This window comes from Jaculus jaculus, chromosome 1 (genome assembly GCF_020740685.1).
Source record: "Jaculus jaculus isolate mJacJac1 chromosome 1, mJacJac1.mat.Y.cur, whole genome shotgun sequence".
Taxonomy (NCBI): Eukaryota; Metazoa; Chordata; class Mammalia; order Rodentia; family Dipodidae; genus Jaculus; species Jaculus jaculus.
The window spans coordinates 191,398,485-191,422,441 of NC_059102.1; the positions used below are offsets into that span (position 1 = coordinate 191,398,485).

At 40.8% G+C, this 23,957-nt stretch overlaps 1 protein-coding gene across 2 annotated transcripts in view; it reads left to right on the plus strand.

The window, feature by feature from the left end:
* Galnt7 (polypeptide N-acetylgalactosaminyltransferase 7) overlaps window positions 1-23,957 on the plus strand; it is a 181,539-nt gene that overhangs the window by 84,945 nt on the left and 72,637 nt on the right. For both annotated transcript variants that reach the window (XM_004657137.2, XM_004657136.2), the window contains exon 2: window positions 21,588-22,048. In XM_004657137.2, the coding sequence (XP_004657194.1) occupies window positions 21,588-22,048 (461 nt within the window). The remainder of the gene's footprint in view (window positions 1-21,587; window positions 22,049-23,957) is intronic.

Here is a 23,957-nt window from a genome sequence, read left to right on the forward strand (position 1 = left end):
AATGCTGGTCTCTGCTTCAGAGTGATACATCTTCCCTGAAAACTTTGAGGCATTTTCTTTCTTGGGGTATTTTTTTTCAGACTTGCAAGAGAAGATTATCTCATATCAATCAAATATATATATATATATATATATATATATATATATATATATGTATGTATGTATGTATGTATGTATGTATGTATGTATGTATATATATATAGTAAAGTCTCATGTTGCAGGACTGTTTTGATGAGTTGTTGTGAAGGCCAAGCTTGGCTTCAGGGCAAAGCAGAGGCACTAAAGGAAAGGCTACTTTATGCATTTCCAGCTGCAGAAAGTGTGTCTTGTGGGAACCTACATTCATTCTTGAGTTTCTTCCCTGGAGGAACAATAAGATATTGCTCTTTGGGCTCTCAGGGGGATTTTAAACCTTCTCTTCCAACACAAATGCCATATTTGACTTTATCCTGCTTTCACTCAGTAAAATGTTTTCTTTAATGTCATAAGAATTATTGACAGTTCTGTTGGCGACATAGTTTCCTATAAGGTGTTCATGAAGATTGGAAATCATTATGTGGTTTCACTGAACTTGCCAAATAGGAAGGAAGATTAAGAATTAAACTGTCTGCTTGCCTTGGGTTGGTACTTATTTATAAAATGCATTGTTATATTGGAAATAAGAATTAAAGAACTGAGCCGGACACGCCTTTAATCCCAGCACTCAGGAGGCAGAGGTAGGAGGATTACCATGAGTTCAAGGCCACCTTGAGACTACAGAGTTAATTCCAGGTCAGCCTGGACCAGAATGAGACCCTACTTCAAAAAACAAATTAAAGAACTGGACTAAATAAATAACTACCTTCCTGAATTTGAAAGAGTAAGCAAAAGTATAGATGCAGGATTTGGGGATTTGGGAGGGGTTCTTATCCTATTTTAACAAAGAACTGATAAAACAGACTCAAGTAGGATAAATTATGAATTACTGAGTTTCTTTAGGGAGAAATCATAATTGATGAGGTTTATTTAGGGGAACTTGATACTTAGGGAAAGGCTGGAGTAGTCCCCCCAACACACAGATCAGACATAGAAGCCCCTCCAAATAACATACCAAAGAGGATTGAGAAATAGTGAAGGACTCAGAGATCAAAAATAAATGTTGCATGTAATCAAAGTGAGAAGGCACCCCAAAAGCATGACACAGAAGAAAAATAGGAGGCCAAGAAAGTATTCCCCTTCCCAGCTATGCTTGTCTCATCCAGGGTGGGAAGGAATGACAGACTCACATGGGTGATGGGTGGTTTGATTCAGGTGTCCCCCATAAACTTAGGTGTTCTGAATGCTGGGTCGCCAGCTGATGGCAGTATGGGAATTAAAGCCTCCTGGAGACAGTGTATTTGGGGGCAGGCTTATGGGTGTTATAGTCAGCCTCCTCTTGCCAGTGTTTGGCACACTCTCCTGTTGCTGTTGCCCACCTGATATTGACCAGAAGGTGATGTCACCCTCTGCTCATGCCATCATTTCCCCTGCCATCATGGAGCTTCCTCTTAAGTCTGTAAGCCAAAATAAGCCCTTTTTTTCCCACAAGCTGCTGTAATAGGAACCTGACTGCAACAGGTCAGGTCACAGGGCAAAAAGAGAGGGGCTGGGCCATTCAGTTAACCTTTTGTATGTAAATCAGACATCCAGTCAGGGTGAGCCTCATCATCAGGCAAAGGTGTATAAGCAGAAACCTGATTGGTTCATGGACTCAGAGGGCTGACCCTGAGAGGCCAAGCTGAAGAAGATGTAGGAGTTCCTGCTGGGTATGTCACTGACAGCCCTAGGATTGGACCCAAGTTTCAGTTTTACCAAGACAGACAGAGTAGCATCTCCTTGTTTTTTGTTTTTTTTTTTTTTGGGGGGGGTGCATCTGTCCCTAACTAATCCTTATTTAAAAAGAAAGAAAACTGCCTTACTCCTGTTTCTCCTTCAGTATTGCCAGTGTTGGTCCCCAGGGAAAGATGTTGGGAGTATTCTTTCCAAATAGTTTAAAGATGAGTTGGAAAAGGGATTAAAGAGATTTCTTAGCTCTTCCAGGTAAGAAAGAGTTGATTGGCACATGCTGAAGCAAAGTTCCAAAACACTCTGTGAGTGGGCAGATGCAGAGCAGATGTGACCTCATTTTCAGTCAATTCATCCTTAGGAGCTGCTTGCTGTACCTGATGGAATACTACCATTATTTTGAAGGGTCTCTTCACCAGGGTTACTTTCTTATCCTACAAAATCATTTATGTTTTAAATGTATATTTCCTCTCGCATGTATATTTAATATATAGTGATACATAAATTATCCATGTGTTTAAAAATCTTCACAGATTTTATTTTACAATCTCAGCTTTGCTTTCAGTTTTTGTATTCTTTAATTCTCATTCTTTCCTAATACTATTTGTTGCAGTCAGATTTGCATTGCTGGTAGAAATCACCCAACCAGGAGCAGCTTGTGGGGAAAAGAGGTTTATTTTGGTTTACAGGCTCAAGGGGAAGCTCCGTGATAGCAGAGAAAACAATGGCATGAGCTGAGGATGAACATCACCCCCTGACCCACATAAGGTGGACAACAGGAACAGGAGAATGTGCCAAAGTTTGGCATGAGGAAACTGGCTATAACACCCATAAGCCTGCCTCCAACAATACACTGCCTCCAGGAGGCATTAGTTCCCAAATCTCCATCATCTGGGAACCTAGCATTCAGCACACCTAAGTTTATGGGGGACACCTGAATCAAACCACCACAGATCATGTTGTAAAAATAATTTGGTAATATTTGTTATAGAATATTGACAGCTTTATTAAAATGTTTTATGAGGCTTATATGTTATCTATAAAATGAAAATTCTACTTAAGGGCTTTCTTTTTAAAATTCAAGAAATGCTTAATTTGAAAGTTAAAATCTACCCACTGTAATCCTGTTGTGTTTTATTACCTGTGGGAGACTGGGCTTTTGAATGGCATTGCTGTGCTTTATGCTTTTAACCCTACCAAGAAATGTACTCTTAGCATTGCAATTGAGGCAGTTTAGGGGTGACTGGGCCCAGAAAGTAAAAGTGAGGAATATAATGTACTTGAATCTGTCCTTGCACTTAAGGCATTCCCATTCCTCCTGTCCTTGTAATTAAGGATCTGTTTGACCTTAAACTCAATTTGAGTCCCTCCCTAGAAAAGTCAGTTGTCCCCTTCAGAGAAGACTGCACCTTTCCTGAGTGATTGACATTCCTGAGCAGACTGCCCCTTCCCAAAACCCTGGTGCCATGAGACTGGTCAGTTCAACCACCATCCAGAACCTAGAACAGGCTCCATATGGTTTTCTAGACAGGCTTCCCCATTTCCAGGAACCTTGCTCATGTTTGCTGTCTGGCATAAACTCTGTTTTCCTTCAGGTTAGTCTGAGAGCTCCTACCCCCTTCCAACTGAAAACTGGAATATTCCTGCAAGGAGTGTCTCCCCTCCCTGCCCTGGACTCCCACAAGAGTCTAGACAACCTGACTTCTTGAGCTCACACCTCCAGCAACCCTCTCCTACTGGCCACCTTCCATTGGTCAGTCCCCCAAACCCCAGTGGACATAAAAGCCCTTCCACCACCTGCTTCACTGTCAGTTTTCCTTCTGAGCCCCACTTTACCCAAGTTTCCCCTTTTATCTTCCTGCTTCTCCCCTCAGCTTGCAGATGTCTGTCTATCCCTGTATACCTTCTCTTTCTTGCCCCTTTCTCTATTTCTTCTTCCTTCTCTCTAGTATCCTCTCTCTCTCCCTCCTTCCCCTCCCCCCTCTCTCTCTCTTCTTCTTCCTCCTCCTCCTCCTCTTCTTCTTCTTCTTCTTCTCCCTCCTCCTCCCTCCTCCTCCTCCTCCTCCTCCTCTTCCTCCTTCTCCTTCTCTCTCCTACTTCCCCCTCAGCATGTAGCATGTGTGCCCACAGCCCTCCTTGGTCCTCCTGCCTCTTGGTAGGTTCTTTCTCATGCCATGGGTACTTGGGCTGATTTCCCAGCAGCAACACTGCCACCAATGTGTGAGTGTGCCACTCAGTACCTCAGTTACCTCCTAGGTTCCTAGGCAGGAGCTTCCTCTCCCCTCCTTTCCTGTATCACCAAAGCCACAGTACCACCCAATTTGGGGCAGATTAATAAAATACTTTGATTCATAACACCCATGTTTCTTACCTCCCCAACCTGATATTTACTCCTCTTAAGTTCTGTCTATATTCTAATAAAAGCCTTTATACTTTACCCTCTGGTCTGTGGATTTTAATTCCTTGAATTCATAAGACAAGAATCTGGAGGCCACTGATTTTGTGTAACCATTGGGTTTTCTGGAACCCTTGCTCATGAGTTGGATTCTTGCCCATTCTGAGCCACAGAAGGCTCCATTGCTCTCAAAAGATACCCAAAAATTTATCACCTTTTTGAAATGTACTACAAAGTGATTTGTTGATGATTTATTTAATACTCATGCTTGACTTAAAAATTCAGTTCAGGGCTGGAGAGATAGCTTAGTGGGTAAGGTGCTTGCCTGCACAGTCTAAGAACTCACCTTCAAATCTCCAGGTCCCACACAACCAGATGCACAGTGATGCAAACACACAATGTTTCACATGCACCACAGGGGGCACATGCATGTGGAGTTCATTTGCAGCAGGCTGAAGGTCCTGCTGTGCCCATTCTCTCTCTCTCTCTAAAATAAAAACAATAAAAAAAATTCAGTTCTAATCAGCCAGAGTTAATATTAAATATTCATAGTAAGGCAAATTTGTGCCTCTGTGATTCCATTTAAGACATAAAGCATGCATTTTCACAAGGCCCCTGAAAGGTTAAAAAAAATGGATTTCATGAATGTTTTTAAATTTTGTGTGTTTCATAGGCCTCTTGATTAGTCATTTATGATAATAACTTTGATCTGAGCCAGTTAGACAGTCTTATGAATCAAAGCTTTCTTTATTTCCAAAAAAATAATCAATTTGTTGTTTATTATTTTTCTTTTGTAAAAATGAACCTATATTTTTATTTTATTTGTATTTTTAATTACTCATCTCTTAATTTATTCCCTCTTGAATACTAACTTATATTTGTCTAATCTGATTTAGAATCTGTCCTATTGCTGTTTACAACATGCACCACATTTAGCAGGAAGCCATTTGCAAGATAAATTGGCCTAGAGAACTAAGACAATCATCAGTAGAGTTACTTTCTCAGATTTAAATAAAGAATTCATTTTCCATGAAGCAACAGATTTAACTGGCAAAGCTGATTTATCCAAATCTGAACAAAAGAAGAAACTTAAAAACAGATTAATCAAATTTTAGATGTATAGGGAAGTAGTATTTTCAGTTACCTCATTTGAATTCCTGAATTATTAGCTTTAACCAAGCAAGCATAAGATAATGGATCCAAAGTTAGTTTATATTCCAGGAAGGTCATAACTCATAATCCATGGCTAGATGTTCTCTATTTACTCAGGCCCTGGGAAAATAGGCCCTGGAAGCCTCTCCACTAAGTGCCTGGGACACAGGTGAGCACTGTACATTGCACTCCTCCATCTGCCTCGGGTACAGATGGGTACTGTATATTGCCCTCCTCAGTCTGCCTTGAGCACAAATAACAAGGCAGTGCAGGAAGAAAGTGACAGAAATATTCACAGGGCTGTGAGAGGATAGGGAAGAGGGGTTCCTGGGAGCTTATTCCTGGATGTAAATTTATGGTGTGAATTACTACATGCTTGTTGGGTAATTTGCATTTATAGAATAGATTACATTTCAGACTATAGAGTTAGTACCAAGAAGGAAGATCGGAGATATAGTTCAATTGGTAGAGTGCTTAACTGTCATGCATAAGACCCTGGGTTCAGTCCCAGTACCATTAAGGAAAAAAGAGAGAAGAAGGAATTTATATAAAATCCTCTCTTTTCTAATTGTAATTTATATACTGAAATAGGAAGTTTGTATTTTTGTATTATTAAGAAAGCCATAATTTATCTTGATACCTTTAAAAATGTGCAACGTATTTTTATGTTTTGTTTTTAAATTTATTTGAGAGTGACAGACAGAGAGAGCAAGAGGCAGAAAAAGAGAAAAAGAGGATGGACACACCAGGGCCCCCAGCCCCTGGAAACAAATTTCAGATGCATGTGCCACCTTGTACATCTGGCTTAAATGGGAACTGGGGAATCGAGCCCTGGACTGGGATCTTTAGGCTTCACAGGCTAGCACTTAACCATTAAGCCATCTCTCCAGCCCTATTTTTATGGTTTTTAAAAATAAATTTAAATATTATTTTAATTATTTCAATCACCTACTGTAGTTTGGAAGAACAATTTTTTTTTCCAGTATTGCATGACATGCTTCCAAGTAAACATAATGTACTTACTGCCCATGATTTTTACTGCCCATTGTAGCAGACAGCTTCAGGTTTGCTGAGATGAACTTCCAGACAAGGCACAGTTATGGAAGAAGGGATATTTATTGAAGCTTGCAGATCCAGGGGAAGTTCCATAATGGCAGAAGGAGCTGGCCTGCTTTCAAGGGTACAAACAGAGAGAGAAGCCACAAGCCAAAAGCCACATAGCACACTTTAGAAACTCCAGATGTGGAACGAGGCACTTTGCATATCTTTAGATTGGAATTTCAAATCTACCACCATACCTTAAGAGCCACCCAGTGACACCTCTTCTAGCCAGGTGGTTGCAGATCCAGACTACAAACTAATAAAACACTGAATATATTAGGAGCCATCTATTCAAACTACCACATTCTGTCCCTTGCCCCTAATAGATTCAAAACCATCACACATTGTAAACTGTATTCAGTCCAATTTCTAAGGTCCCCACAGACTTTACCAACTTAAGATAGTTCCAAAGTCCCAAGTCTCTGAGATGTAAGATTGTCTCTTAGCTGTGAGTCCTGTAAAATCAAACAAGCTATATACTTTCAATATATAAAGGTATAGGATAAATGTTTTTAATTGGTACAAGGCATAGAACAATACAAACTCAATAATCATCAAGCAAACATCAAACTTCTGCAGGTCAAGTCTAGTACAACCAGAGACTGACAGTCTCCAGATTTTCCAAGTCCATCCCTCCAGCTGGGCAGAGTAGCCAGGCAATACTTGCATGCCAGGCGAACAGTATGCTCCATGGTAGCCCTTGCACAGTCCTGTTATATCCAAAACATCTTCATGTCTCCATGCAGACCATGGTCCATCTTCCAAAGGCTCTTCTAGCCTATTCATGAGGGTCATCACACCCTGCCTATATGCTGTCTCAGCAGTGGCTCCTGAAATGGTATGCATATTCATGACCTACTCCATGTATTTTTCAGACTTGGAAAACTAATACCAGATGTGCTGGACACAACCATATTCTTGATTCAGGGATGAAATAAATCATAACCTTGAAAAACAGGTTCTTTCTACAGTCAACTCTTTCCAAAAGTTTGCATTGATATCATAGTCTTTCCTCAGGCATCCTTTCCATTGTTTTAATGTAAAGCAGTTGGGCCATCTTCCTTAAGATTGCTAATGTGTTTTCAATAGCAGCTTCAGTAACCTAAAACCAGTCTCGAGGCCTGTAATTTTAATTTCCTTGAGGTTTTCCAACTTAAAATCTTAAATCTCTCAGTCCAGTATCTTTAGCCAAGCACATCAGTCCATTACAAATTTAACCTTGATCAAACTATCTGGACCTGGGTAGCAGAATGCAGCCAGCCCTTATGCCAGTAGCCCAGTTCCAACAGTCCTCTGCAGTCTTTCCTTCCCTTAGAAAGCTCATAATCCAAGCTGTGAAGTTCAATGCTATCTGCATTCTCAAACCCTCACCAGAATAGTCCATAAAACTTGGCTTACCACTCCAGAAGTTATAAGCACCACATCCGTGACCATTCCTCTAAAAAAAAGTTCCAAAAGACCAACATCCACATAGTCAGACTCATCTCACACCACACTCTGGTACCAATTTCTATAGCAGACAGCTTCAGGATCGCTGAGATGAATTTCCAAACTAGGCACAGTTATGGAGGAAGGGATATTTATTGAAGCTTACAGATCCATGGGAAGTTCCATAAAGGTAGAAGCTGGCCTGCTTTCACAGGTCCAAGCAAAAAGAGGGAGAAGCTACAAGCCACACAACACACTTCAGGAACTCCAGATGGAACTAGGCTCTTTGCATATCTTTAGATTGAAATTTCAAACCCACCATCACACCTTAAGATCTGCCCAGTGACATCTCCAGCCAGGTTGTTGCAGATCCAAACTACAAACTAATAAAACACTGAATATATTGGGGGCCATCTATTCAAACTACCATACCCATGCTACCTCTTCCAAAGCACGACAGAATCACTGCAGTACTCTGGAGTTCCAAAAGATCAATTTTACATATTGGAAATTTTGTTGAGCCAGACAAAGACATGTTTATAATCCCAGCACTTGGGAGGCAGAAGGATCAGGAGTTTGCAGCCAGCTTGGGCTGCATGAGACCATTTCTCAAAGAATATACATAAACAAAAATAGGTAAAATAAAATAGTTTTGTGTTTGTTTGTTTGTTTATTTGTTTTTGGTTTTCCGAGGTAGTGTCTCATTGTACCCCAGGCTGACCTGGAATTCACTATGTAGTCTCAGTGTGGCCTAGAACTCATGGCAATCCTTCTTCCTCTGCCTCCCAAATACTGAGATTAAAGGTATGTGCCACCACATCCAACTAGTTGTTTTTTAAAATAAACATTTCCAAAGGTTTTGTATTGTTAACATAACCTCTTATCTCTGAAATACTTTACATAAATACTTGTCCTATAAAAATTTGTATTTGTCCATTATGATTGTGTTCTGGTAAAATTGAGGTAATAATCCCTGCCAGTTGAAGACTAGTTTTTCTAAAACTGAATAAAGCGATGACTTTCACAAAAAAAGTATACTCAGTGTTCAGTGGTGTGAGGGAGATAGTTAGAATGCACTAAGGTATATACTCCAAATAGAGATGACCATGAAAATTGGACATGGGCCATTTTAAAATTGAGATGCCATCATTGCATAATTATTAATCAAAGTCAAACCATATGGGACTGATGTGGCAGTATCTTTATGTTCCTGATTGAGTAGTAGGAAGAAAGTTGTTTAACCCATTACGATGATTGTAAATGCTTAGAAAGGATAAAAGTTTTCCACTCTGACAATCTAGGTCTCATTAATGTCCTCAGGTAAATAATGAGAAGGAATCCCTGTGTGGATTAGCAACATCTGGGATGGATGTGTGTGCCTTTGTCTTCTGCTTAAAAAAGGAATCCAGTCTTTAGAGGGAGGTGGCTAGAAAAGATGTTTGGATCAGACATTAGAAAATGGGAGGCTGGAGAGATGGCTTAGTGATTAAGCGCTTGCCTGTGAAGCCTAAGGACCCCGGTTCGAGGCTCAGTTCCCCAGGTCCCACATTAGCCAGATGTACAAGGGGGCGCACACATCTGGAGTTCATTTGCAGAGGCTGGATGCCCTGGCACGCCCATTCTCTCTCTCGCCCTCTATCTGTCTTTCTCTCTGTGTCTGTTGCTCTCAAATAAATAAATAAAAATTTTTAAAAAAAAAAGAAAGAAAATGGGAGATAATTTTAGACAGCTTCCTTGAGTTTATCATCTGTAACTCAAATAGTTGATTATTAGAATATAGCTAATTTTATTTTATTTTCAAATTTTTTTATTAAAAACTTCCATGATTATAAAAAGTATCCCATAGTAATGCCCTCCCTCCCCCCATTTTCCCCTTTGAAACTCCATTCTCCTTTATATCCCCTGACTCTCTCAATCAGTCTCTCTTTTATTTTGATGTCATCATCTTTTCTTCCTATTATGATAGTCTTGTGTAGGTAGTGTCAGGCACTGTGAGGTCATGGATATCCAGGCCCTTTTGTGTCTGGAGGAACACATTGTTAGGAGTCCTACCCTTCCTTTGGCTCTTACATTCTTTCTGCCACCTCTTCTGCAATGGACCTGAGCCATGGAAGGTGTAATAGAGATATTGCAGTGCTGAGCACTGCTCTGTCACTTCTTCTCAGCACCGTGATGCCTTCTGAATCATCCCAAGGTCACTGCCATCTGAAATGAGAAGATTCTCTACCAAAAGTGAGAGTAGCATTAATATAAGGGTATGAACATTAAAAGAAGTGCTTACTTGGCAGTTTGATAAGCATAGTAAATACATTTAGCTAGACAGCAGCAGATGTTACACCCCCAAGGCTCATGACTACCCCTGTTTTAAGTTTTCAGTATCAGGAATGTATTCCCTCCCATGGAGCAGGCCTCCAGTCCAATTAGAGGGCAGTTGGTTTCCACCATGACAGACATGCCACTATTGCACCCATTGGCTCATTTGGCCTGGCTGGCCAAATATAAGGCTTGCAATGTCCGTTGTTGAGTATCTTCACTGGTGATTTCTCTTTCTCCCATTGAACTGTATGCAGAATGGCTCCTTCCAGCTTTCTGTCAGCTGGTCTACATAGAGGAGGTTATCAGCTCAGTTCCAGCAGGATTTCTCAGTGGGCTTGCAGCCGAAGCATGTGGAGTCTTCAGCAATAGGGTCTCACCATCTATTCCTGGTGGGAAAGCAAGGGCCTCGGCAATGGCCTATAATGTTTTGGGGGCATCAGGGACCTCCCTGGCCAACAACTCACTGGAAGGTATCCCATCCCTGGGACTGAAAATTTCCTAGCAACAATCTATGGCTCTTGAGTGTTCCCATTGTCTAAAATAGTAAGTTTTCAGGCTGGAGAGATGGCTTAGTGGTTAAGCGCTTGCCTGTGAAGCCTAAGGAACCCGGTTCGAGGCTCGGTTCCCCAGGGCCCACGTTAGCTAGATGCACAAGGGGGCGCATGTGTCTGGAGTTCATTTGCAGTGGGTAGATGCCCTGGTGTGATCATTCTCTCTCAGTTTCTGCCTCTTTCACTGTCTGTCACTTTCAAATAAATAAATAAACATTAAAAATAAACTGAGGCAAAGATCCTATCTTAAAATTTGTCATCTCGAGATACTGCATGGTTGACCCTGATTATTCTGTAGACTCCACTGAGAGCTTCAGAATATTATTGTGTCAGTGCACATGGGTTCATTTTTCACAAATACCAAATGAAGCTGGGTTACAGTCAAGTGAGTTCAAGTCCAGCTAAGGTAATAGTGAAGAAAGTAAAAGAGAGCTGAGGGCATACCTAGTGGCAAAGCACTTAGCTAGCATGTGCAAGGCCCCTGTGTCATTCCTCACTCTCCTCTTCTTTCCCCAAAAAAGAATACCAAATCACATACATAAAAATCCAAAGATTGGTTGAATAGTTACACAACAATATGATTTTTTTTTTTTTTGAGATAGGGTCTCATGTAGTTCAGGATGCCTTGAACTTGCAATGTAATTGAGGATGGCTTTGGACTTCTGATCCTCCTGCCTTCATCTCCCCACTTTTGATCCTCCTGCTTCCATTTCCAAAGTTCTATGATTCCAGACATGTGTCAACATGCCATGTTTTTAAAGCAGTGTTGGATTTTGAAACCAGAATCTTGTGCATGCTAGGCAGGCATTCTGTCCTTTGGACCTGTGATGCTATTTATTTTTTATTTATTTATTGGCATGTGCACACACACACACACACATGTGCACATGCGCGCGTGTGTGTATGTGTGTATACACCATAGTCTCCTGCCCCTGCAAACAAACGTCAGATGTATGCACCATTTGTGTAGGTTCCAGGCCAGCAGGCTTCGCAAGCTAGCACCTTTGACTGCTGAGCCATCTCTCCAGCCCATAGGATGCTTGAATTTAACAGAAATCTTCCTTTGCTTCAGATGAATGAGTGTTCAAACATATGACTTAGCAAACTGTTTAGGAAGACACTTATGATTCTCTGTATTATTTACATAGTACAGGACAGATCTGTATTATGTAATGTATTTTATATTGTACTTATGGAGTCAAAGATGAGTGGCAATTAGTTCAAAACACCCTCCTGGAAACATGATAAAATCTTTCCAGTAAATGGCTAAAGTGGCAGTACTAACTTACCCACTTGTAAGTATGGTTCTATTGTGTTTCAGAAGTCTTCAGAGAAAAGTAAAAGAAATAACCAGTAGCCATTAGCTGTTACATAATCCATAGTTAAGGGTCTTAAGAGTCTGCATAGTTAAGAGATAACAGTCTCAGCTGAGAATGGTGACGCATGTCTTTTGTCTCAGCACTCATGAGGCAGAGGTAGGTGGATCACCGTGATTTCAAGGCCACCCTAAGACTACATAGTGAATGCCAGGTCAGCTGGGCTAGAGAGTGAGACCCTACCTTGCAAAATCAAAAATTTTAAAAACATGAGTTAACAGTCCTAAGGTAACCTTTGGGTCTTATTGGCTGATTGCACAATGATCAGCTGGTTATCCTGCCAAAGGCTACATCTACTGCTACAGTTGTGACTGGATTTCTTTGGGTAGAGTGGTCACTGTCACCACAAACTATACTCCATTGTGTTAAAACTCTTGGTTGACATTTTGGCCTGGTTGTTAAAGGCAAGTCCAACAGGAAACCTCTCCTATACAAGCCTGCTTGTGTCAATATAAAATTCTTATCAGGAAGCCATGCTTTGTCTTATTGAGCCACACTCTGAGATGCATAGAATTTTTTATTTACATAAATTCACTGACCTAAAAGCAGACTTTCACTTTTGAATTCTGCCCAAGCTATCCTCCGTGGTGTCACCGTGAGAAAGTAGCCCTAAATCTCTTTCTAGTGTAGGAATCTTAAAACATATTTAGGAATTGGTTCCTTACCTGTAAAGGATGACATCCTACATACTCAAGGACAAACAAGATCACTGTTTAATCTTGGATTGATCAATTTTAAGCCCTGATTAAGCACAGACAAATTACATGATCCGTATTCCCTCTGTCCCAGCATGCCTAGGAGAGCCACAACTCTCAGTGCCATCAATTGTTTGTACCCTGAAAGGAACACAACTTGAGGTTTTGTTCAGCACAGAATATTAGATGGGTTATTTTAGAATCCAGCTGCAGCTAAGCAAAGAGAGAGAGAGAGAGACTAAGGCCTGAGTCCTCCACATCTTGCCAAATGCTGCAAGCTGATGAGGCTCTGAGGAGCCCCTGCTTACATGCATACCCAGCTTCTGGCACCTCGTTGATTTTGAACATCTTTCTTCCTGCCCTTTGCCCTGTTTCTTCTCATCTAAGTAAGTGAGAACAATAGAGAAAGGATGGTGATGTGATTTTTTTTTCCAATTAAAGGTGTTTTTCTGATGAAGAATGTTTGTAATCATGAAATAAAAATTTTCAGACTTGTTTCCCAGCTCAAGCTATGCATCCCATACCACTGAAGGGATCAGTTAGCCGAATCAAGAGCAGTTGGTTCCCCGCCATGGCTGTGTGCCCCTATTGCACTTGTGTGGGCATCACAACAGGTTATTTGCTGCTAAGTAGGTTAGACCATGAGTTGCTTGGACCGATATTGGTCATTTTCCCCCAGTCACCCATGTAGCACCTCTGGTACTAGACGCACTGACTGTCTGGGGACTGACTGTCTTCCAGGTTCCAGCCATGCCATTCCATTTTACGTGTTGACCACATAAGGTGTCTTGAGCAGTAGGGTCTTACCACTAACCTTTGGTGTGTCACCAAGTACTCGGACAGAAATCTGTCTTTCTTTTAGGAAACTTTTAATTTTGCAGTTCATGAAGATGGATAATCAAATGGTATGCATGTTATATAGCAGAGCCTTTTCTTCTAAGTTGTTGTTTGCCAAAGGTTCATATAGACTACATGAGCTCATCCTTATGGTCTATGATATCAAATCTAGTCTGTGTTATTTTCACTTGCTTACCAGCCATTTTCATATCATTTCTACCAAAGCGTAACCATCAAGGAAAAATGGCATATGTAAGTAGGATTTGGAAGTTTCTGGGTAAGAGGGATTTTGCAAGTTGCCAAGTAGATAGTCTTAAGTCTGACCACATTTCTATTTTAACTTAGCATCTGGTGATAAGTGGCTATATTTTTCAGTTCATTTCCATCATTATGACCATAACCATCTTGGAAAATTATCTACTGATTTTCTTTCCATTCCCAGTCAGCAGTGATTCATTGATTTGGCAGTATAGTAAGTCACTGTTGCTTTTGAAAGTATCATAGTACCAGTGAGTCACAAAGGTTTCTACTGATCTCTCAAGAGGAGTGTACAGCTTCCCTTCTCAGGAGAGTTAAGTATTACACTACTTTAGAGCCATCCTGAATCATATAGCATTAAGATGACATAATTAGGGCCAGAGAAATGGCTCAGCAGTTAAAAGCACTCCCTACAGAAGCATGAGGGCCTGCTGGGGCCTGAGACTGCTGACTTTTATTCCCCAGAACCCGCAGAATCAATTGGGTGTAGCCACCCATATCTGCAACCCACGTCCTGTGGAGAGCAGATACCACAGAGAGCAGAGGATTGCTGGGCTTGTGAAAATGGAAAGCTCTGGAATAAGTGAAAATAATCCAACTCAAGGAAACAAGTGAATGAGCAGTGGAGAGGGGCATGCAGCATTCTTCTCTGGTGTTGCAGTCAGGTTCGCATTGCTGGCAGAAATCACCCAGCAAAAAGAAGCTTTGGGGGAAAAAAAAAAGTCTATTTGGGGGGAGCTCCACAATGGCAGGAGAAAATGATGGCACGAACAGAGGGTGGACATCACCTCCTGGCCAACATCAGGCAGACAACAAGAACAGGAGAGTATGCCAAACACTGGCAAGGGGGGGCTGCCTATAACACCCATAAGCCCGCCCCCAGCAATATACTGCCTCCAGGAGTCATTAATTCCCAAATCTCCATCATCTGGGGACCTAGCATTCAGGACACCTAAGTTTATGGGGGACACCTGATCTAACCACCACAATCCTCCCCTGGTACCCATAAACTGATAACTGTACATGATACAAAATACAATGCATTGATCCAACTTTAAAAGTCCCCATAATTTTTACCAGTCCTAATGATGTTCAAACATCCCCATAATCCAAGGTCTTTTAACTGAGCCACAATACCAAAAATAAACCAAAAAACCCATAATGGCACAGAATAAACACACTGTAAAAGGTGGCATTGGGCATAGCAAAAAATATTCAACATATACAAGACTTAAATAGGGCAAATATCAAATTCTGTACCTCCAAGTCCAACAACTCTAGCAAGTGACTAGTCTCCAAGTCTGATAATTCTAACCAGCAACAAGTCTCTGGAGTTCCAATTTTGCCCCTCCAGCTAGGCTGCTCACAGTCCTGGAAAACTTCATCCTGGGCCAGCAGCTCTCCTTAGCAGCTATCTCGTGGTCCCAGCATCTCCACTGGGTCTCTACTGCAACCCATGGTCCATCCTCAAGGATCCATGGGGTCTCCATGCAGGCAAACCAGCAGACCTGCTTCACACGGCCCATGGCCATTTCCAGAACACAAGACCATGTTGCAAATTCAATAACCCTCTCTTTCCTGCATTTCTTCTGCTCCATAATACCAGGTAGGGTGATAATTTTCTTCTTAGTCTTTCTTACTACCAAAGTACAATTTTAAGATTCATTTACTCAGTAAATACATATTCAGGAATGCAATGGGCATGACCTTTGCCTTTTCACAGAATTTACAGTCTAGTGCAAGGGTTAGGGTACCAAATGTAATCTGCCACCTGTCATGGTGCATAAAATGTTACTGAGCACAGACATCCCAACTCTTGTACATAATGTCTGTCATTGCACCCCCATTACTATGGCAGACTGGAATAATTGCAAAGTTAAAAATATTCCTAGCCAGGCATGGTGGCACACGCCTTTAATCCCAGAACTTGAGAGGAAGAGCTAGGAGGATCACCGAGAGTTTGAGGCCACCCTGAGACTACATAGTTAATTCCAGGTCAGCCCAGACCAGAGTGAGACCCTACCTCGAAAATCCAAATAATAATAATAATAATAATTATTATTATTATTATTATTATTATTACTACTAGGTGATACTTTATAGAAAAATTGTCTGCCATTTTGGGTAATGATGGGCACATGATATAAAGCTACCCTGGAGTATAAAAGGTTTTGTCTACTCTGTTAGAAAATCTTAAACTCTCCTGAGATCTTTGACCACTGAAGTACTATAAGTAGGGAAATTTAGCCTCTCATATTTGAATTCTAAGAAAGTCCCTATGGCTGTTCTGAAAGAAAAAATGATGAGAAGAGGCAGTGGCTGTATGCACATGGATGAGAGGCATGAAGGAGGTATAGTGGCTAAGAAACATTAGGCACCCTGTCTGGATTTAAGTACTGACTCTACTACCTTGGTTGATTCTGATCTCAGGTCAGATTTTCTGTGTGTGTAATCATGGTGGTGCCTCACTTAGAAGTAAGCTCACATATGTGAAGCATTTCAAATGTAGTATTTACAGTCATCACTATAGCTGCTATTACATGAATCCTGCTTTAGTGTAAGAATGGCAAAAAACTGAAGCATTGGCAGTGAGGACTGGGGAAGCAATCACTCAGGAGCTACCCAGGTGACAGACTTCACAAGAAAACATGATTGATTAAATGTCAGTAGGACTGATAAAAGCAAAACAGTAAGTTGAGGATGAAATGTGATTATAGGACTTCATCAGCTGAGAATATAGTGGCAAAGTCTCTAGGTAGGGAAGATAGAAACAAACAATTCTGTTGTATGAGGGAAATAATAAGTTCAGTTTTGGGGTGTGTTAAATTTAGGAACTGAGCCGAAATGGAAATGTCTAGAAAACATTTGAATATAAGGTCTGTGTTATTGTTTGATTTTTTTTTTTTTTGAGACAGGTTCTCTTGTAGTTCAGTCTTAAACTCACTGTGTAGCTGAAGCTGGCCTTGAGCTTCCAATCCTCCTGCCTTTGCCCCCCCACCCCCACCAAGTACTAGGACTATAGGCAGTGTCACCACAACTATAAGGTCTAGAGATCCAGAAGTGTAATATGGAATGGTGAAGTGGACATAGGACCATCAGTATAAAACTGGCACTGAGCTTATAAGAGAATGAAGACGGAACAATTAGACTACTCATCACACTTGAACAAAGAACTGTTAATCTGAGGAAAAGCAGAAGATAAGCATGAAGTCTGTATTCATTAAAATTTCCTTGGTTAAGTGGTAAACTTGAGGAATAGTTAAATAATAGGGCAACCTAAACCACAGCATATATTTTTCAATTTAGGTAGCCTGATTTTAGATCTATCACATTCCACATTTCTGTTTTCCTCCCTTCAAATATCGGGTAATTTAGTGGATACTGTGGCTGTGAGTGTTGACATCAGATGATCTGTTCAAACTGCTCTTCCATATGTGATGCCATTTCCCCTGCCCCACTTTTTACCATTTCACTTAAGCCAGTAATGTAACAATTTGAAGCAAAGAAATGTCTTTATGCTTGGTTGAATATCAACAACTTTGGTTGTGAGAAGACCAGGAGATAGAGTGGAGAATCTGACACTTTCCACCACCAGAGTCACCCCTTAGCTTCAATGCCTACTTCTCTGTTACAGAATCATGCTTAGGGTATACTTTTCTTAGGATTAGTTAAATCCCAGTGAGTCAATCTTTCATTAATATATTTTAGTTATTTAGTTAATGTTTTAGGTTAGTCTATGAAGTAACAGGTTTCATTATGGCATTTTTACACGTGTGTCATCCTCCTCCCTAGTGCCCCCTACCTTTCTGCCTTATTTCTTTCCTCCCCACAAATAGTTCCCCCTTCTGTCTTCCTGTCACATGTATCCCATCACCCCTGTATCTAGTTTGCCTGTGACCCTTGTTAGGACTCACAGGACAGCTTCAAGTTAAGCCCCCTCCTATGCAAGTACGGAGCAGTCAGAAGCCTGATCCAGATGAAGAAAAACATCTCATTTATATAATCAAGTTGTGTTGTATCTTCTATTTAGTATTATGTTATGTGAAGAAATCATGTAAAATGTTAAAATAGCCCAAAAAGATAGCTGATATGTTAAGCTTTCTAGCTTTTACACATTTTTGATATTTTGGGGCAATTTTATAATCATGCATCTTACTAGAAAACTTAGTAATACAGCACATATGTGCCTATTGAAATGGAAATTGTGTTTCATAGGATAGAAATGATTATTGCCCCATTGAAGAATTTAATGTCTGGGCTGGAGAGATGACTTAGTGGTTAAGTGCTTGCCTGTGAAGCCAAAGGACCCCGGTTCAAGGCTTGATTCCCCAGGACCCATGTTAGCCAGATGCACAAGAGGGCGCATGCATCTGGAGTTCCTTTGCAGTGGCTAGAAGCCCTGGTGTGCCCACTCTCCTCTCTCTCTTCTCTCTTCTCTCTTCTCTCCTCTTCTTCTTCTTCTTCTTCTCTCTCTCTCTCTCTCTCTCTCTCTCTCTCTCTCTCTCTCTCTCTCTTTCTCTGTCTGTCGCTCTCAAATAAATAAATAAAAATAAAATAAAGAATTTAATGTCTATAAGTCAGTTTCTTTGTGTTTATATACTTGTCTATTCTTTGGATTCCTCTTTGATTCTGTTGTAATATGTTCTTTTTAATGCATTATCCAAAGTCTATGTCCCATATTAAAATGCCTTGTATTATAACACACACATTTGAATTTGTGTGTAACACCCAAGAGAAATTCTCAAGAAGTGGATAGCTGTTACTTCCTCCCCAAACAAGAAGGCAGAAAAGCTTGCTTTTCATGGCACGGACTTCAGGATTTTTTCAGTTTTGTATCACGTGATAAATAAATACTTTAAAAAATTCATTTTGAAGTCTTTAAAATCAATCCTTAGCTACTAAATTCATATCTAAAAGCACTTTGTGCAGAAAATTTTATCTCTTAACTCTAAGTAGATCAATATCATCTCTAAAGCTTTACTTCTCTATTCTTAAAAACAAAGTTTTAAACTACTTTTCAATGTTGTTCTAACAGAGGGGGAAAATACAAAGTTGTTCAGATGGTGCTGCTATTTCTGTCAGCCTGTTAAGGAATGATGTGGTGGAGGGAAGCAGCAGATTGTTGGCCTGCTTTGCAGGTCTTCAGGGCTCGCCTGCTTGCCTCTTGCCCAGCTGTGCACTCAGAATCTCCTGCGTCTAATTATAGCTGCTGCTCTCCCTCCTAGTTGCAGTCCTGTGGCTCACGTGCATATTACCACCTGGGGTGCTTTTCAAAATCCAAATGCCCAGACCAGTTAAATCACAGTGTCTGAGTCTGAGACTCACACCTCAGTATTTTTTTAAATCCTCTGAGAAGACACTCACTGTTTTGTGAGAAGAATGGCTGGCTTCGCAAAAAGTCGCACACAGACCTGAGGCAGATGCAGGCAGGATCTCTGACTAAAACATCTCCATAGTTGCAGAGTCACACAGAAGCGAGAATACCACTATGGAATCTCCTCACAGTGGCATCTATGTTTATCTGTAACCCCCCCCAAAAAAAAACACTATCTATACATACGGAGTGTGGGTCAAAAGCCCAAGCTGCCTGGGTTATGGTTAGTAGAGTTTTGTTTTATTTGTTTGTTTTTGTGGTACTTTATTTATTTATTTATTTGACAGAGAAAGAAGGGGAAAGAGAGAAAGAGAGAATGGGCAAGCCAGGGCCTCCAGCCACTGCAGACTCCAGACACATGTGCCTCCTTGTGCATCTGGCAAATGTGGGTCCTGGGGAATTGAACCTGGGTCCCTTGGCTTTGCAGGTGAATGCCTTAACTGCTAAGCAATCCCTCCAGCCCTTGTGGTACTTTTTAAAAAATATATTCTTATTTATTTATTTTGTAAGTGGAGAGAGGAGAGGAAAAGAGGGAATGAATTCTCTGGGCCTCTTGATACTACAAACGAACTCTGGATGCACGTGGTTTTATATGCTACTGGGGGATTGATCCCCAGCAGATAAGACTTTGCAAGAAGCACATTTAACCATTGAGTAATCTCCCCAGCCCTGGTTTTTATTTGTTTGGTGTGTGTGTGTTTAATATCGCATTTATTTATTTATTTGCACACAGAGAGAAAGAGACCAAGAGAAATAGAGAGAAAATGGGCATGCTAAGACTACTAGCCACTGCAAATGAACTCCAGATGCATGTGCCACTTTGTGCATCTGGCTTTACATGGGTACTGTAGAATTGAACCCAGGTCATTAGGCTTTGGAGGAAAGCACCTTAACTGTTGAGCCATCACTCCAGCCTTGTTTTGTTTTGTTTTTGAGACAGGGTCTCATTAACCCAGACTGGCCTTGAACTCCCTGTGTAGTCCAAGGAAATGACCTTGAACTTTTGATCTTCCTGCTGCTACTTCACAAGTGCTGGGATTAAGGACATGTGCCACCATCCCTATTTATTTGGTATGTTGTGAGTATGGGTGTGTGCATGTGCCATGGAATATATGTGGAGGTCAGAGGGCAACTTTAGCGTTGGACCTGGCTTTTCACTTCATTTGAAGGTCTCTTGCTCACTTTTCCATTTGCAGGTTTTCTGGAAAATTCCCCTGTCTCCTCCTCCTTTCTTACTATAGGCACATTGAGATTGCAGAAGCCCAACATAGCTTCTGGCTTTTATGTGGGCTCTCAGATTCCAAACTCTGGTACTCAGAACTGTGCAGCAAGCACTTTATCCACTGAGCCATCTTCCCAGCCCCACCATGACCACGTTTATGCAGTGCTGGGATAATAACAGGACTTAGTGCGTGGTAGGCAAACTTTTAAGCACTCTACCAAACATATTCCTTGTTCAGTTTTTATAGTTTGGAATTCATCTAAACGCTCCCTGACTAGAAAACCCTGAATTGGAACTATTAAGTATATAACCCCACCTTGTTCCTCTACCTTTTGGGGCACAAAGTCAGCTGACTGACTGGTGACATCCAACTAATGTCATACCCACCCTGTTGCTATATTGCTAATACAAGATCATATGTGTGATATAGCAGATAACTGAAAACCACCACTTTACCATAAGACCAGTGAAGTGTCTGTTTCAATCACAGAGCTAGGATTGGGGAGATGTTCACTGGCTAAAGGAGTTTACTTGCAAAGCCTGCTGGCCTGGGTTCAGTTCCCCAGCATCCACAGAAAACTGGACACAATGTGACACATGCATCTGCTGTCCCTGTTCACCTATGCCAGTGGGAGGTGGGGCCAGGATCATCTGAATCTGATCTCCACGTTTGTGCTGTCCTGCACACCATGCACATACACATACATTAAATTCTTTTTTTAAAAAAAAGAACTTAGCTCACTCGTGTACCCTAGAAACTCATTACTGTAACCCTCAACAATGCACAACACTGAGAGGTCTTTGAGAGAGAATTAAGATTATAGAAAATGAGTAAAAATGCATCTATTTATTTTGGAGCAGTAAGCTGAGAAAATAACTTATTTCTTGCTACTTCCTTTCCAACCTGAAAGATATCTTCCAACATGAAGTCCTAATGAATGCTAATCTGCTTGCATTTCACATTTTTAACTTTTTGGTGTTGCTATGGCCTTTTTTTTTGAATGGAAAAATCTATCATGAATGCTTCTGCTGTGGTTTGCATTAATATACTCATTGTATGTCCCCCTCCCTGTGCATAGGAGGACAGAGATGTCAATAACCCTATGCCTCACCGAGGAGGCGATGGATTAGCTCCTGAGGATGACAGATTCAAACCTGTGGTGCCCTGGCCTCATGTTGAAGGAGTAGAAGTGGACTTAGAATCTATTAGAAGAAAAAACAAGGCCAAAAAAGAACAGGAGCGCCATGCTGGAGGAGATTCCCAAAAAGATATAATGCGGAGACAGTATCTCACATTTAAGCCTCAGACATTTACCTACCATGATCCTGTGCTACGCCCAGGGATCCTCGGTAACTTTGAACCCAAAGAACCTGAGCCTCATGGAGTGGTTGGTGGCCCTGGAGAGAAAGCCAAACCATTGGTTTTGGGACCAGAATACAAGCAAGCAGTTCAAGCCAGCATTAAAGAGTTTGGATTTAACATGGTGGCAAGTGACATGATCTCACTGGACCGCAGCGTCAATGACTTGCGTCAAGAAGAGTAAGTACTCCTCCTCTTCTTTCTAAAATTGATAGCTACTTAGATTTAGTTAGATTGTTAGGAGCAGAGAAAATATGTTGTACTCTTATTTCAGTGAAATAAGAGAACCCTTGGTTAGCAAAATGTCCAGAAGGAGAAAGTCACTTCATTTTTGATGTTTTTATTAAAGATATGTTGTATAAAATTCTGAGGTCTTCTACATAGTGCTACTGAAAATGGTGCTCCTCAGACTAGCACTAATCTGTGAATATTTTGTTTCCAGACCACAATGTGAAAATATACTTGTAACAGAATGAATAGTTTTTTACACTATTAAATACTTTCTTTAGTTCCACTGACAGTTTTGAATAGAGAACTTCCTCAATGTGTTTCATTCTGGAGCAAGGAAGCATCTCATCTTGCTGTGGAACAATGGCAAATGGTAATACTGCTCTGGGCCTCTTGTGTGATTAACTAGATTTATGTTTCCTTTGGTTTTTCCCTCCATACTAAAATAGAAATTGAAGCATTTGAGTATATATAAGGAGTACTCAAACAGATAAAGCTGTGGCCTATACTTTGAGCTTCTTTTTATGTGTTATGACTGAAATGAAGGATTTTTCAGCTCTTTTTTGTTTTTGAGGCAAAGTTTTATTGGGTAAAAAGAAAGAAAAAGAAGAAAGCTGGTGCATCAGGTCTGCATTCCAGAGTTCAGGGTCTCAGGATGCAGCTTTGAACTATTCGGAGCATCAGCTCAGCTTTTATTGGAAATAACCACATGATGTTTGTAATAAAAACAGGATTGGGAGTTGAACTACAAAATTACATACTGTTAAACTGGGAGGAGGGGACCTATTACAAGAAGTCACAAGGTTACACAGGTCACATAGGGGGAACTGAGGCAAGAAACATTCTATGCTATGTAATCATAAAGATATTTAAAAACAAAAAGATACAGGGAGGTCATGGTACATTGCACAGGTAACAGTAGACAGGTAACAGTAAACACCTGCATTGCACAGAGGGATCATCCCATTCCTTTCACATTCCATTTTCCATTTTCCCCTCTGATATGATATTAAGTCAAATCCTTGACTCTTGAAGAAGAGTGTCTAGGGTGTTTACATCTAAGGGGGTATATTGTGTCCACAGTACCCTGAGCTTAACAGAATTTATCCTATTCTTTATATATCTACTTAGAGCATTAATAATGCAGGGTCCTATGGTAAGGCCTAAGAGCAGTAGTATCAGGGGGCCAGCAATAGAAGAGACAAGGGTAGTAGTTAGCCATAGATACCAACTAAACATAGACTGAAACCACTTACGAGTGGCCCATCTCTGAAGTTCTCTTCTTTGAGATTTTCTTTAACTAAAGCCAGTGGATCTCAGATTATTCCTGACTGATTGGCATAAAAGAAATAAGTTTTGCTTAAAGTGATACATAGACCCCCTTGTTTCATAAAAATTAAGTCTAATCCTCTTCTATCTTGTCCCCTCTACTTTCTTGGCTATTGGAATTAATCATTCCAGGATGACCTGGTGGGGCCCTTCCAATGTCCCAATAGGGTGTCTCTTGATTTGAACTCTGTGTGAGCTGAAAGGGATTGGGGCAAACAGGGGCAGCCTTGATTGCTGGAACAATGGACTCCTGGACTCTTTGTAAGACTTGGATAGAAAGAAGCCTTTCATTAGTAAAGTCATTTATCTGTTCAAGACCCATCTGGGGTAGGATGCGGGGAGGGGTTCCATGCATAATTTTAAATGGAGTAATTCTTTTTACATAAGGGTTATACCCGACCCTTAACAGGGTAAAGGGAAGGAGTCCCACCTATCCTTTAATGGTCTCTAGGACTAATTTAGTAAAGTCTCCTTCAAGGTCCAATTTATTCTTTCCACCTGTCCTGAACTTTGGGGACGATAGGCACAATGT